The following is a 15,612-nucleotide window of genomic DNA, read 5'->3' as shown; positions in this document are numbered from 1 at the left end:
TACAAAGGACTTCCAATGTTGCAAACTATCTGACAATGGAATAGAATGCATTGGAAGGTGGTGGTGGGTTTTTCCTGTTAGAGGTTTTTAAAGCAGAAGCTGGACGGCCACTTATCACCAATAAGTGACCACTGCTATCACAGTAAATTTCCTGCACCAGGAGACAGTTGGAGTAGATGACCTTTGGGACCCCAATTTTATGATTCTGTCTTCAGGTATTTCAATGCAACCCATGACTTGGACTGAGCCCAGTGAGGGCTGTCACCCTACCAGAAGTGCCATTGCCACTGCTCTTTTGCAAACTTACCTGGTAATGGTTGGGACAACTCACAGTATTGAATCTATTGGGCCCTAAGCAGTGCTATGAGAATGCATGTTAATGCCTATGGCAAGAACCACAGGAACTACACTTTCCATGGTTCTTGCCACAGACACTGCTGCATATTTTCAAAAAATGGCTATTGGCAAATTCTGTAAATCCCTTTTTGTCATGCCTATGTGTTCAGTAAAATTTGAAAGAGGGGACCCAGTGAGGAGGGAGTCTTGAAACGGACCTCTCGGGTGTCAAATCAGAGATTTAGACCAGATCTTAATGAATCTCTATATGGGGGTGGGGACATACATAAAACCAATGCCCAATCCACTCATCCTGCTTGGGTCCAATTTATTTTGCTTACTATGCAGAAATAAATGCAACAACTTCCTCTATCCACCCATGCACATTTAGAATAGTTCAATGCAAATTTTCTACTTTTACATTTCTTCAAACTGACATTGGAACATATATAAGTATTAAAAACAAAGTTTGTTTGCGTTTAAAATGCAAAACCACTTATACATTTTTAAGCAACAAAAATATGAATATGTGTTTAGTGCTTCAACACAAGACCTTAAACAGTGTTATCAAATTCATCTTTATTGAAACTTTATAGTCTGCTCTAAATTCACTTATCTCCCTATACAGTGGTACCTCTGGTTACGTACTTAAATTCGTTCTGGAGGTCCGTTCTTAACCTGAAACTGTTCTTAACCTGAAGCACCACTTTAGCTAATGGGACCTCCCGCTGCTGCTGTGCTGCCAGAGCACGATTTCTGTTCTTATCTTGAAGCAAAGTTCTTAACCTGAAGCGTTATTTCTGGGCTAGCGGAGTATGTAATCTGAAGCGTCTGTAACCGAAGGTACCACTGTATATACCTCATCCATTTTTCCAAGCTCTGTGCTCAAAACACAAAATATTGTAGGCAAATGTGCACCTAAAACATGCTACACCTCTTTACATATGGAACTGAAATACATTTGTTTTGTACAGGCACAATTGACTTAGCCGCCCTTTTTACATAAAAGCTACATTTTAGTACATAATTTGCATTTCAAGGTTACTTGCCATTTATTTTGCTACTTACCTTCAGCAATAAACTTGAAACTCTGTTCAAAGGCCTATTTGCATTTCTATAAACCCCATGGAACCTTTAACATTGTGCCACACAATAAGGATGAAAACCAATAAAATGTAGGCTTGTAGAACTATCTATACCTCCCACTGGCCTGTTATTGGCAGCACGATAGGACCTCCCCACTTGTTTGCAGGTCTAAATAAGAAAGGACACATTAGGTGAAGCCAACCTTTTACTACATTTGAGAACAAAGCAGCAAAGTAATTGGTTGATGCATCTTGCAATGTAAATGAAAAGACTGAACGTAGGAGCCCTTTATGGCTAGGGGATTACACATAATTGGGCCAAAGAAATTAGCTAAAAAATACTAAATGTGGAACATTCAGGGGAAATGCATCCAACTGGGTTCCCCTTTAAATTGTTTTCTACACTCATGTAAATAATGGAACAAAAACAAACAGCTTATCCATTATTTTTGCTATGTTATTTTTATTTCTCTTTCTGTAGTATATGAAGTCACTCTTTACCTTTTCAATATTCCAATTTTTACTTCTGGTATGACTGATGAAGCGAATGACTAAAAAAATCTGATTCAAGTAAGAATAACTGGTATGAAAGTGAATCCTGAAAAGTTGTGCTCCACTGTTTTAAATGGCAAGGTAACTTATTCAGGCTAGCATTAACTCAGGACAATAGCAAAACCGTCCATTTATGAAGTAGGCAACACCTTCCAGCATTTCCTAAAAGGCAATGAATCAGTAAATGAGCACTTGGTTTTTACTGTTACAAGCATTCATGGCTGTAGCCAAATGCAAGAGCCCATGCCTTCTCTTCCGGCTTCCAGTAACATCTAAGATTACAAAACATATGATGCAATGTCATTGTATTGCAACTTTCCATACCCCAAAAAGCAGCAGTCAAAGAAGCTGCAGAGTGGGGGAGATTGGAGAAACTCACAGCACTAAATATTATAGGGTTAGTTAGGTAGAAACAATTCAAAGGAATAGCTAAGAAAAATCGGTTCTAATTTCACCATTATACCCCCATCCGAGATGAATAAAAATACATAGAAATCTGTGGTAGACATATTTACTGTAGTAAAGCAATAAGAACCACTGTTCTCTACAAATCTGAGTTTTACTACTATTCCGATTTCCTTTGCCTCATTTTTTTTCCACAATAAGAGAAAGCAAAGAATTCACGGAACCTAAATCATATAAGCTAGAAATCCTTATGATATAAAACAGCTATTAGAAAAGTCATATTACTTTTGATCATCAATTTACAGGTGAGAAGTCAAACATAATGTTCCCTGGGATTGATATACACTCTTCTATTGTCTGGCTCAGGATGCTTCTTGCTGCTCCAGTCTTTGCAATTTGTTTGCTTGAAAGCTGGGCACATTTGCTGATGGCTATCATAAGCCAAGGAATTTTCTTCTTCATAGCTCAGCTGCCTGCAGTTTACCATCTTCTAAAAAAACAAAATAGATGATTAAAGTATGATACAAAAATCTATCCAGCTTTTTCATTATATTGCTTTCTTCTTAAAAGGTATGCCTTTGAATGACAATGTACTAGTAGCTGTGGAATCCTAAATAATAAATACAATTACTTGATTAATTTATAGTATAATGATATGAACTATCTGTAATTTACACTTTCTTCAATATAATGCACATTCAGCACCATTAATATTTGTCAACAATTTAAAAGCAAAAACCCAACAGTTTAGAATGTGTGACACCTCCCTCTGTTTGATTCAGCAGTCCATGTGACCTTTCCTTGAGTGTTTTTCAGGGGAAAGGCTGAGTTGCACAAGGTTGAGTTTATGCATACTATCTTGTCTGCCCTTGGTTAAAGGTGAGGAATCCAGCATTCTGGGAACCACTCCTAACTACCAGGCTGTTCAGCACAGGAGAGGTTGTGATATTGTGCAAAGTGTGGAGAGGACATGACATAACTGGGGTGCCACTACTGAAAAGGCACTTCCACTTTTAACTATTTGGCACATTTCACCTGATGGGGGCACCTGGAGAAAAGCTCCTGAAGATGCTGATGCTGTCTAAGGCAGGTACATGTTGGGAGTGGTTATCCTCCAGGTATCCTGAATCCAAGCTAGGGCCCTAAAGGTCAAAACCAACACTTTGCATTGGAGATAGAAATATGAAACTGTTATTCAGAAACAGGACATTTTCATTTCTTCTGGCTCCATGTCCTCCTCCTCATTCAAAACTCAGGTTTATAAAAACTTACAGCTCCTTGCATTTCACCGTTTTGGACACCAGGCAACCATTTGCTGCCTAGATGGGAAAAAGGCAAGTAGCATATTCTAAGCCACTGCAAACATCTGGATTCTAAGACTCAAAGAAGACTGATCAATGTGGAAAAGTGGGGAAGGTCTGAAAGTAGGCATTGTGGTTTCTGTCCCAGCAGTGCTCCGAGCAGAAGGATTCATCATTTGCTGCTGAAATGTTGGCACCATCTGTGGCCAGTGAAGAAGTAGCAGGCATGACAGTGGCAGTACTCCAGTCCACTTGCACATCAGGATCTTTGCTGGGTGCCAAACTTACTGAGATTGCTGTGATGACCAGTGTTGGGGCAGTCACTACATGCTTCAAGAAGCAAGATCTCCCTGACACTTAAGAGCTAATACTGAGGACCTGCCACAGATTCATCCAACTTGCAGGGAAGGTCTAGCCTCCCCACAAAGCAGGTCCATTTCTGTAGGCAGCCCAGTATTAAGAGAACTTCTACCCCAAGTGAAGAGTATCATCCTTGCTGGCTGTCCAGAAAGTCAAGTTTTTGTTTCGTATCAGTTGAAGTTTGAAATTAACAATCACTCTGCTGTGCTTTTAGTTATTGCTGTATTGTTTTCTGTTTGCATAGTATTATTTTGTTGTTTCTATGGAAGATAGGTGAATGGCACTAAATATTTTTTAAAAAATTAAGGAAAACATCTTGCCTTAAGATAGGTGTGAATGTGTCTTATACCACAATCACATGCAGCTACATCAAATGTACAGCATTTATGTCTTCTTATCACCTGGTATCATTCCACAAAATAATTTAGAAAACAAAGAGAATTTCATAAGCACTTTGATTTTAGAAGAGATGAGAAGGATTTTTTTTAAGCAAAGTTCTATTGTACTTGCACAGAAATATCTCCAAACCTCAGAAATGAATACCAACCCCCTACCTCAACCTCAACCCAATATTGGCTTAATCTTTAACACAGAAAGCAAACACAAGTATCTTGCTTGCAGCAAATCCTTAGTTTTGAACAACTATAGTGAAGCAGCGTTGTATTCTGTAAAGATTCCAATATGCAAAACTATTTTAACTGTAGTTTTGGATGCAATGAATTTGCAATAGTTAATGCAAAGCCAATCAGCTTTCATTACAAGTGGATGCCAAAACTTAACTATGCCAGTCTCTTCTGAGATTTGTTAGCCAAACATTAGAAAATCACTTGACTCTGATGGAGGCCTACTGCTTTCTGGATTGGTAGTCATATTTTGTCTGGGTTTATTCTACTTCCTTTGATATTTTATAATATAAGCCAAATGTTTTTTGCTTCATAGTGTACTAAACAAACACTATTCAGTTCTATAATACTGCACGATTACTTCTGAATGGTATGTGCAGGGGGCCTGGCTAGACTTTATTTAGTCACTATTAGATGATGTCTAGAACTTTTAACCAGGCAGCTTGACCCCGAACCTAGTTTTGCTTGCAATATTCTTTCACATCAGTATTTCAGGCGCTTCAACTGCTAGTTGGGGAACACAAGGATTTCCACAATTTTATACTGGAAGCTTCAGTGACCAAAAACTTGCATGCCTTTGATAGAATTTCTTAATCAGAATGCAATGGTGACCATGCTGTTGAATGAGCAGGCTAGCAAGATGACTGCCTCATATTGTTAGGGCTAACCCTAGCATTTTCTGGAGTGGCTACATTCCTCCGATCCTGTTGGTTTCTATAGCCATAGAAGAACCTAACAGTAGATTTGGGTGGCTAAATAACAATACAGAATGTGGGCTCCTGAAAAGCCAATTAATGTGGTATAGAAATCCATTCAGTTACTTTGAATTAAAGTATGTGGCCCAGACTTTTTCATTACTTTCGGTGGGTGAGCATTCCTTTGAATGGGGGTGGGGGTGAAATTGAAATAACTTTTGTGTAGGCTTATAATAAAGTTGAGTGACGCGGGTGGTGCTGTAGTCTAAACCACTGAGCCTAGGGCTTGCCGATCGGAAGGTCGGTGGTTCGAATCCCCGTGACGGGGTGAGCTCCCATTCTTCGGTCCCAGCTCCTGCCAACCTAGCAGTTTGAAAGCATGTCAAAGTGCAAGTAGATAAAATAGGTACTGCTCCAGCAGGAAGGTAAAAGGCGTTTCCATGCACTGTCCGGTTCCCCAGAAGCGGCTTAGTCATGCTGGCCACATGACCCGGAAGCTGTACGCCGGCTCCCTCAGCCAGTAAAGCGAGATGAGCGCCGCAACCCCAGAGTCAGGGGTTCCTTTACCTTTTATAATAAAGTTGACTGAACAAGTATTTCTCCCACCTTCCCCTGCCCACCCCTCAAGATTTGCTGCCACTCTGCCATGAGTCTTAGTAGCACTCTTGTGGGGATGGGGTTGCAGAATATTTATTACCTGCAATTCCTTCAACACTCACTACTTCCAAGGATTTTAAAAGGGACATGTAATGAAGTTCATGAGCGTGCACCCTTCAGACTTGACAAGACACACATACATTTACTCATATATATAATGCAATCTGAGGTTCATTCTCAAAGAGGACTCCAGCTTGGGATAAACCCATAACAGTCTTTTGAGGTTCAAGAACCTGATTAAACCCTCATATGGGAATTAAATGGATTAGTGTAATTACTTAGAAGTCTGGCTGGCAGAAATATACTATATCAATTGACTAACCAAATAATGTCTTATGTCAACTGAATATCTTCTATAGATCAATTTGTATTAAGCAACATTATATAAAGACCCTTTTACTTTGGAAGTCTGTTTTATCAATAACTTACTGGGAGAATTATTTCTTTCTGAGACGAGGAAAGAGTTCTTTCTTCATATGAAGACGGAGGCTTGTGTGTTGGTGGAAGATCAATCCTGCATTGGAAAACTTGCAGTTTAGTCACCACTATTGGAGAAATAATTGAATCGAGTGTAGTTTACAGCTGTAAATAGTAAAATGGAAACTTCCTTGGTCATATAATAGGAAATGCCATTAATATAAAATTGCAAGTATCCCACTTGCAAAAAATTCTTAAATGGCACTGGTTCGAATAACTCAACAGATTTGTCAGGCATTACCTGTATAAAGAGAAACAGAGCACATCATATAAGAACAGCCCTGCTGGATCAGTCCAGTGGCCCATCTAGCCCAGTGGCCAAAAATATGCACCTGGGAAGACTGCAAGCAGGACCATAAGCACAGGAGCACTCTCCCCTCCTTCAATTTCCTGCAACTGATTTCCAGAAGCATTGTTGCCTCCAACCTTGGAGTATAGCCATCTTGGCTAGTAGTCATTGGCAGCCTTATTCTCCCTGAATTTGTATCATTCTCTTTAAAAGCTATCCAGGTTGGTGGCTATCACTGCTACTTTGGGGAGAGAATTCCACAGTTTAACTATGGAAAAAGTACTGTATTTTATCTGTCCTGAATTTTCCAACATTCAGCTACATTGAATGTCGAATTCTAGTGTTATGATTGGGGGGAAGGGGAGCTTTTCTCTTGCAACTTTCTTCATGCCATTCCTGATTTTACAACCTTCTATCATGCTACCTCTTATTTGCCTTTTCTCTTAACCAAGATCTCCCAAAGGCTGCAATCTTTCCTCATAAGGGTATCGTTCCATCCCCTCGATATTTGGTTGCCCTTTTTCTGAACCTTTCCCAACTCTTCAATGTCCATTTTGAGGTGAGGTGACCCAAACTTTACACAGTATTCCAAATGTAGCCACACCAGAGATTTCTATAATGGCATTAGGATATTGGTAGTTTTATTCCTTTCCTAATGATCACTAGCACACTCACTCAATATCTTCAATGAGCTATCTACTATGACCCTGGGGTCAGTTGAATGAAGTTCACAGAACTAGTTCACAAAATCTCTGAAAGAAGTTCTTAACATTGCTGGATAAACTGAAGGTGAATTAAGTTCAGTCTGGGGTAGAACTATGAATGATTTCTAGATCATATTCATGTTTTTCTCTCCCACACCCACACCCACCCAGCAGGAAACTGAGACTCATTTTTTCCCCCTTTTTTTTAAATAAAGCTAAAAGCCAATAGAATATCTATAAAGAAAGTCAGAAAGATGGTAGATTTTGAATAACCAGTAAGAGACTATTGAGAAATTAAAAGGGAAGCACTATGATTTCTTAAGCCTAACAACACCTTTATTGTACGTCTAGGTGTACAACGTATAGAGGCAGGTATACAATATTATTTTAGGGGTTCCACCCACCCACCACCAACAACATATTTAACAAACATAAAAGCAAAACTTTACAAATAACAGACAATTAGCCTTTGCTGATATCGCTGCAGATGGCATCATTTTAGCTGTGCTTTTTCAATAAGTATATAATGTATGCTGGTTACAGAGTTTTGTGATTAAGCAGTCTACAGATCTTTCTAAATAAAAATAAAATAAACACATTAGAAACACAAAGAATTTTTAATTTGTGCTAGTGTAAAGTTCTTAGAGTAGGTATATATTTTTTGAGTAGCGTATGCTGACATTTTGTATTAGTATTACAGGGACTATGCCTTAAAGCAGAATAGAATGGTATAGCATGACAAAAGGGAGAGTAAACACTTTTTAGAAAGCAAGGATATCAGCTTAGAAACAAACAAAAAACTTACATTTTGTCCATGTAAGAGGGCCTTTTCTTTCTGGGAGTCAGTAGTACTGTCACAAAGATGGTAATGATAAAGAGAGCAAGTACTGCTCCTATTACAGCCCCAGCTACAGCTACTGATGACGACTGCTTAAATGGAACATCTGAAATGTAATTCAGCATGCATTATGATTTTCAAGCAATGAGTCATGTTATCAAAACTCCTCAAATTCAGGAAAAAGAAATACAGTCAGCTGCCTTTGAGTTAAACATGTTGTGGAATCTACAATTTATCATTTCCACTGCATGCGGGTCATAAACAGCTATGCAATATTAAAAAATGATTGCTGAAGGCAGAATTTGAACATACAGTCTTAAACTTTTAAAGATGAAAAAAGAGGAATCAAAATATGTTGACATGAAAATGATTTTCAATTCTTAACTCACAAGGCGTTAAGCATTTGAGACAGATGCCTTAACAATGTCTGGGAAAGTAATTTTTAGCATAGCAAACTTTTGTATTTCAATCTACAAATAGAACCATTTGTTTTTAGATTGTGCATAGGAACAACATACAAAAATAAATGGCAAAGTTCTGTCTGGTTTAGAAATAGTTATCTAATACTTTAAGAATGCAAAAGTGTAAGCTATTGAAGTTATACTTACCAAAGCAACTTTGCTTATTCTATATCCCTGAGATAGGACAAAACAATGATATCTGAAGTTATCTAATTTTACTATCAAATATGCTAGTTGTATCTTTTTTCTGTAGAAATCAGTAGACATTGTTTTATTTTACTTAAAACACAAACAAAATCTCTGTAAAAATCTGAAGGCCTGTAACTTTTTTCAATGACACGTTGAAAATCAGGAACTGTACCAGGTACATTAGAAATGTTCACAATTTTCAGTGACTCATCATAGCAGAAGTGGACCACAGTGGCAGGTCAATAAGAGTGTTACCATTTGTTGGCAAGTTAATTAGTTGCCCAGTTACTCTGTTACATGAAATGTGTTATTTGTACTGTATGTGCAAATCATTGCTTAAGTATTTCAGAAGTATTTTAAAATGCCTCTAGCATTATTTTTATCTCCACCATATCTCAGAATATATGAATGCATGCACTGCTTTTTGCTTCACCAACAGGCAACACTGCCATGAAAAGCATTAGACAGCTGCAAGGGGGTGGGGAGAGAGAGAGAGAGAGAGAGTTCATATAACAGCCCACTTTGAATTCTGACATCTTTTCCAAGGGGGAAAGGTCTAGACTTTGGAGATCTATATACCAATGGCCAAAATCCACCTAAAATATTACTTATATATGTCTCAACTACACACGGTGTGTAGTTTGTCCCTATGTTTTTCCTTTTGCAAAATGTGGCTGTGGGGGCTGAAATCCAAAGCAGAAGGTACAGGTGGAGTACTTCTTAATCCATTCCCATACAAGAGTTTTCACACTATCACCCCAAACTGCTTTTCTTTCATCTTGGAGGAAAGATCCACACCTGCATCAACAAATGTATACAGGGACAAGCTATTTAAGACCATGTTTTATTGAAACCAAGGCTAACCAAAGCAAAAACTAAGTAAGAAAAAGGCCACTGCTTTCAGGGGAACTAACTTAAGCTCACTTGGGCCACACTACTGCATTTCCCCTACCCAAGAAAGCCCGTCCATTCATGGCAAATATGAATATTAAGTATGATCTGCCCTTATCTGGTGCACACATTCCCTTTCTAATCTATTTCCCAACTGAACAATCAGTACTTCTCACACCCAACATTGATATTCATGAGGACTTGTGATTTATTACACACCGAACGTAATTTGCAAACTGCAGAATACTATGAACTGAGCTCTTTGACCAAAGAATGGTCCAAAGGCACACAATGCAATTCTACTGATGCTACATAGAACTGACTCTGAAAACTGTGTGAATGGGAGACTGCCTGGGAATCATTAGCAAGCTGCAAAATCAGCTCTTTTCAGGAAGAATGGAATGCACAACAACCAACTGGCAAAGAATGAGTGTCTGGAAGTTTGCTACTGCATAATGACTCCCAAGGTATTAATCCAACGAACATGATTACACCAAAGTATACATATATTTAGCAGCATTGACAAAATAGGCACATATGCTTTCATCACATAAGCATACAATCTTCAGTATATAACTATGTATTAAGCTGTCTCCCAGCTGATACAACTCACAAAATTCAAACTGGTGCTTATGCTATGCTGTAATTGTGTTTCATTCATTCTGGAAATCAACTTGTGCTGGCTCATGTGATTTTAAACAAGGATCATCTCAATGATACCTACTTTGTATATAAACACTAAAGGCATATTGCTGGCTACAGCAGCAAACATTTTCTGGACAAAATACACTGGGCACAATCCATATTTGTCCTGTGTATGGATTCTATTTGTTTGGGTATTCTTATATGTGTAGAGTCATCTGAAGGCAAGACCAATTCAAGTCTTGTGTTTATAGTTGTGTTTATCATTATCAACTTTTCTCCATAGTTGACAGAGTAAAGAATTTGGCAACTTCAAGCAAAACAGCAGGCCAAACTTTCCGCAGCTAAAAATTAAGTGTAACCTTACAGCTTTTTCTGCAAATTACCTAGACTATGGAGTACAAAATATACAATCTGTCATCAAGGACAGCTATGTTGACTAGTAAGTAATCTATGAACACTTTTACCAATATAGTTAAGTATTTCAGATGCTGTATAGAAGTACTACTTCAAAAGGTTTTTTTTCTGTATTCAGCTCATTTTCTAGTCTACCTGTTTCCTCACCACAAATCTAACCTCTATTACATTTTATATGCCTTTCCATCATTTGTGCATATGACCTGCATTCAAGAAATTAATTTAACAAAAGATTTATTTCACACAACTATTCATACTTACAATCAATTCTGTATTTACACCAAACATACATTAGGTAAAAACACTGCAACACTGAACATCTTAAACCTATTATGAACCTCTTCATTTTAAACTGTAAAGCTCTTGATCAAACTTTAACAAATTTATATTGAAGAACACAGAATATTAGGTACTTGCTTCTAAATTTGAGTGTTACAAGAAAGCTTTCTAGAGGGCTTACAGAAAAGGATGGCATTACAATGGAGATGTTCCAAAGACCATGAGCTATCTTAAAAAAAACAAAACACACACGCACAAATTAGGACCGGCTACCTTGTGGCCTGATCAAAAGCTAACTGAAGTAAGCACTTCAGCCATTGATGGATCAGATCCATGAAGCAATTATCGAAACTCACTTGAGTTTACAGGCAAGCATGGTTTAATAATTTTACTTCCAAATGTACTGAAGACATACTTTGGTGAAGTAAAATAGTGTTACCACTTAAATTATCAATGTGATAGAGATGCGTAGAAAACCTGTTTCATGTATTTATACTCAACTGCAGTCACATTTCTGAAGACATAGCAACCGTCACAGTGTGCTGTCAAAACTGCACCTTAATACAGATACTGTACTGACTGAAAAGCTCTAAAATACTGCAAGTCATTATGTAATGTGCTCATATTACATCCAAGGTTTTTACTGGGAAGCTAAAAAGCATTAATCTTGTCTGTACACATGCTACCAAATTCATCTAATTCTTCATATGCAAATGTTTTTTAAAAAGTTTCTATTGAAGCAAACACTCATCTACCTTTTCTGTTTTGAGCATGTTTGAACAGAAGATTTTCAATGGGATTTGCTTCTAAGCAAGTATGATGGACTCCTATTGGTTGTGCTATATTCTCTACACAACCAAATAGGTTTTCTAAAGCCTATATGTGAGATGCATTTTTAAACAACACAGTTGCCTCTAATTCCTAAGTCCTTCAGAGAAAATCCCTCCTTACATATATTTGTTTCTCCCATCTATTAAGTAATAATTTACTTTAATAGTAATTTTACTGCACTACTCCAATTCTTTTCAAGCAGCATAAATTTCTCAAAATGCCTCATATGAAATATACCATGCTAGTATATTTTCTGTTTAAGCCAAAGTGTTTCATCCTTCTCTTTCAAAATATGCCATGCTTTTCATAGTGACAAATGCTTACAAAGTCTAAATTTGCTCCTGCATTTAATGCTTCCCTGCTTTTTAGCCAACATTTCTTTAGACAGTCCAAAAACTTCTTGTACCATCAAATTCTGTGAAAAGCCAAAAGTTTATTTCTTAAAATGCATCTTCATTCAAATACAGAAGTTGCATCTGGGTTTCAACTGAATGCATTTGTAGCTCTGTGCTTAATTAATGTTCTGTGGACTGCTTATGGAAACCTAATATTTCCTGAACATTACTTTTTTCCTTTTAGGTAGGGTAAACTGTATCGTATTGAAATAATGTTTAATAACTCTTCTGGAAAGGATGAGTCTGGAAACGAAACTGAAGTCATTGGAATCTTACATCCCAGTGCTTGGAAATAAAATGCAGTGTAAAAATATAGAGTTCCTGTTATGCTGCAAGACTTTATTCATTGAAAAGTCTATTGCAGCAGGTTCAGTGCAACAAGTCATCTGTAAAAGGTACCACCTACTACAGTATCTAAATGGCAAGGCTCAAAAATGTAGAGGTATTAAATTCTGTGCAGAAAACCTAAAAATAAAGCTTTGAAAAAACTGTGCCATCAGAATATTTCATGTCATAAATTTTTTTGTAAACAAAGTGTACCTTAGATCAGCTCTGTACTTGAATCAGTTTCATGTTATCGTTTACTAGAATTATGGATCAAAAAGTACTATCAAGGTAAGTCTTGATCATAAATTTGTAGTCACAAGCAAAGACAGTTGCTTCATTTCAAATTTTTTATAACAATTTCTTTTTCCACTTAGCACTTGGTTATCTTGTGCTATAGGCCAAATAAAGCACTACCTGTATATTAAAATTCATATCTTGTGAAAGACAGTAGTACAGCATTGAAAAAATAATAAAGCAGCTTCAATACATTTAAATGAGGTTTTTACATTTCAATTGTCAAGTTAGAATATAAAAAGCTTGAAAATCAACTTCAAAAACCTATTCCTCAAGAAAAAGTATAAACAATCTGAAAGTGATCAGCTAATGAAGGAGCTTTATGTATAGTCAAGACTTGAAGGTGGTCTTTAGACATACCACTCCTTTCGAGATATTACAGAGCCATCTACATGTGAAACTAAGTCATCTTCATTTTCTTCATAACATTCTTCACCTAAGTATTTCATTCCCAGTGTTCCACCTTCATAGTAATCCATTGGTCTTTCATACCTGTCCTGGTACCTGTTAATAGTGTCTACTTTGTTCCAGTCTGTTTTTTCAGATTCTCCCAAGTAGTCTTTAGTTATGTGACTGTTCACAGGATGTTTTATTTCCTTTTTCACACTGTCAGGGTAAGAATCGACATCCTCTACCTGGAGGGTATCTATTTGGGACTCCTTTTGCATATCTGATGGTGGAATGTAGTTCTTAGCGAAGTAGTCACCACGGAACGTCCTCCTCCTCCTATACAAGATAACTCCAGCCAAGACACATACAAATATCAGGAAAAGAGCCCCGCCCACTGCACTACCGATGATAGTGCCCCAATTGTCTTCCTGCATTGCTGGCCATGGTGATGTTGGAAAAAGCTTTAGTTTTGGCTGAGTTGCTAAACCTGTGATGCCATCAGTTGAAGGAAGCCATGGAATCGTGGGTGGTGAAGTGGTAGTAGTAGGAGGATCTAATGAAAGAGCAGAGATACACAAGACACAGAAAAGGCAGAGAATGTCAATGCAAACTAAATTAAGTTAAGAGCTGATAAGAAAGCACAGTTGATGAGTAAGTAAGTGTACTTCAACATAGTTTTTCATTCTTCATTTAATTCCATTACTTTGGGTAGAGGGAGCAAACTTAAATTCTGGACCAGCTTACTGAAGTATGAAAAAATAGTTTACTCTAACAATATCATCAACAATTTTTTCCATGCTGTTTTAGAGCAAACATGGATTAATGCCATCAGCTGAAAAGTCAACCTTTTCTTATATTCAAAGGCAGAGTTAAGAATGAATGAAATAAATGATGTATTATATATAGTTTTGTTAGAGAATGAAAAACTATAAGCTGCATGCTGAAGTTAGCTCTTCATTATTTTCATTTCCCCTGACCATGTATGTACATAGCTGTCAACTTTTCCCTTTTCTTGCGAGGAATCCTATTCGGAATAAGGGAATTTCCCTTTAAAAAAGGGGAAAGTTGACAGCTATGTGTATGTAGTGGTAGGATTCAATTTGAAAGTTACAAGATTTTAAAAGATAGCAGCATTAAAAAGTTTGTTGTGCACTTCAATGCTCACTAGTACTAAATTCTCACTAGTACTAAAGAAACATTTTAATCAAAATAGGAACTTTCTTTTTAAAAAAGAACTTGTGGAACAAATCAAAGCATAAGAAATTTATTTCTTATTTCAAAATTGACCCTCGGGGTCCCTTTCCAACTCTACAATTCTATGATTCAATTCAATTTCTATGAAAAGCACCTAATGAACCTTCTAATATTTGACACCTAAAGTTGCAGGTTTATTCTGTTGTGGTATGGGTACTTAAAAGCTCAAATAACACACACAATATTTACTTGGCATCAGTATTGCTCAGGTTTGTTAAGGGTTGACTATGCAAGATGTGTTTAAGACTACATTTGGGTATTGGAAACTGTTGTATGTGGATGGTAGGGAAATTGCTTAGATTAAAGAAACACAAGTTGTTCTATGCACCCAAGAGAGTTTGGAGCTGTGTATAACAAACAGTGGGTCCCTTTTCAGTCTCACATGGCAATGATCTTGAAACTGTGTTGAGTTGCAAAAGCTGCTTGTGATATGGCCCATGGATATGTCAGAGGAAACAAAAAAATTCTACTGATCATGCCCAAACCCTAGGACATACATAAAGTAGTGTTCTTTGGATCCTGAATATAATAGTATTAATATACTTTACATTTATCAAGTGGATTCCAGATGATATAAAAAAGGGAGGAGACAGTTTAGAGTATTTAATTATTTTAAAAAACTATTTAAAAAACTAATAGCCCACTGGAGGCGGCTATTCATGAAATGTTAATTGTTAATGTTTAGACTACTTCTTCAAATAAATAATTAGCTGTGTAGGCTAATTAAGTAGATGAAATCTAGAAGACTGAAATACAATCTAAGTAATTTTAATAATTATTATGATTATATTTTAGCTGGCTATACACAGTATAATTCAATTAAATCCCAAAATACCATGAACAGTAACTTTCATAATATAATCTTTATAGCGTTTTTTGACATGCTTAAATCACAAACCAATTTTCTCAAAAGATTCTAC

The 15,612-nt window shown here is 37.0% G+C and overlaps 1 protein-coding gene across 1 annotated transcript in view; it reads right to left on the bottom strand.

Moving 5' to 3' along the window:
- Positions 1-12,745: 12,745 nt before the first annotated feature.
- Positions 12,746-15,612, bottom strand: part of NECTIN3 (nectin cell adhesion molecule 3) — a 30,012-nt gene continuing 27,145 nt past the window's right edge. The window contains exon 5 of the mRNA XM_033146702.1: positions 12,746-13,991. Coding sequence (XP_033002593.1) covers positions 13,399-13,991 — 593 coding nt within the window. The 3' untranslated portion in view covers positions 12,746-13,398. The remainder of the gene's footprint in view (positions 13,992-15,612) is intronic.

Source organism: Lacerta agilis, chromosome 4 (assembly GCF_009819535.1).
Source record: "Lacerta agilis isolate rLacAgi1 chromosome 4, rLacAgi1.pri, whole genome shotgun sequence".
Classification (NCBI taxonomy): Eukaryota; Metazoa; Chordata; class Lepidosauria; order Squamata; family Lacertidae; genus Lacerta; species Lacerta agilis.
Note: the sequence above shows the minus strand (reverse complement) of the source record. Positions and strands in the feature narration are given on the sequence as shown.